The 856-nt window shown below is 31.8% G+C and overlaps 1 protein-coding gene across 1 annotated transcript; it reads left to right on the top strand.

Annotated features, from left to right (window-relative positions):
* Positions 1-228: 228 nt before the first annotated feature.
* Positions 229-680, top strand: Tsp_14875 (conserved hypothetical protein). Its single transcript, XM_003367161.1, has 2 exons — positions 229-288; positions 606-680. The coding sequence occupies exons 1-2, from the start codon at positions 229-231 to the stop codon at positions 678-680; spliced, it is 135 nt and encodes a 44-aa protein (XP_003367209.1).
* Positions 681-856: the final 176 nt, after the last annotated feature.

The following is an 856-nucleotide window of genomic DNA, read 5'->3' as shown; positions in this document are numbered from 1 at the left end:
TTTTCTTCAGCTCATTACCGGGCGTTAAGTAGCTGCTGAAGGCCCGTTTCAGATTTACAGACAAGTATACCACTTTTCTGCTTGTTATTTTTTTAAAACTTTGTATACTCATTTTGTAAACAATTTCTTTTTAATTAAATAGCAGTTAATTATAATATTTGTTCTAATTCTACTTTGTGATAAAGTGAGAACACTTTTGATTTAATATCATTATTACAGGTTTAATGAATGGAGCAAAGAAAATGTGAAAACACGGGCGACACGAAGCAGAACAAGAGAAGTGAAGAGGTAAATGCGATTTCTTGTGATTCTGTGATGCAGGGCTAATGATATTTCGTAAGGGTGAAGCTAATCCTTAGTTAAATTAAATTACGTAAGTTTGTAATATGTGATATATGAGTAAGGTATTTTCACAGTAAAACTGCACTTTTCGTTTTTCATATTATGTTTTTTTCAAATATCGCAGCATCAGAGACATTGGGTAAATTAATTGAGTAGGTTTATTTGTTAGCGTACGCAGCCAGTGTGCTTATACGTAGTGAAAAGATTTTACGAAGAGTTCCATTTATTTAGGTCATTTTTGAATTTTGAAATATGAAATTCAGACATGCGGAGGCGTGTTTTCACTAAGTGAGTGTTTTTGTTATGGCGTTCTATCAGATAGTTTATATTTTAACTGAATTTCAAATGTCAAGGTCATTTCTGAATTTTTACATGGTCCTCATTGGGTGACTATAATTGTGCATTTCAACTCCTTTTTCAAATAAATGAAATGTGATAAAGCGGGAAGATTTTTGATTTATCAATTAGCATTCTTACAGATGTGACCAATAAAGAAAAGAAAACGTGAAAACGC

Source organism: Trichinella spiralis, assembly GCF_000181795.1.
Source record: "Trichinella spiralis strain ISS 195 chromosome Unknown Scfld4733, whole genome shotgun sequence".
Taxonomy (NCBI): Eukaryota; Metazoa; Nematoda; class Enoplea; order Trichinellida; family Trichinellidae; genus Trichinella; species Trichinella spiralis.
This window is presented reverse-complemented; position numbering and strand designations above follow the sequence as displayed.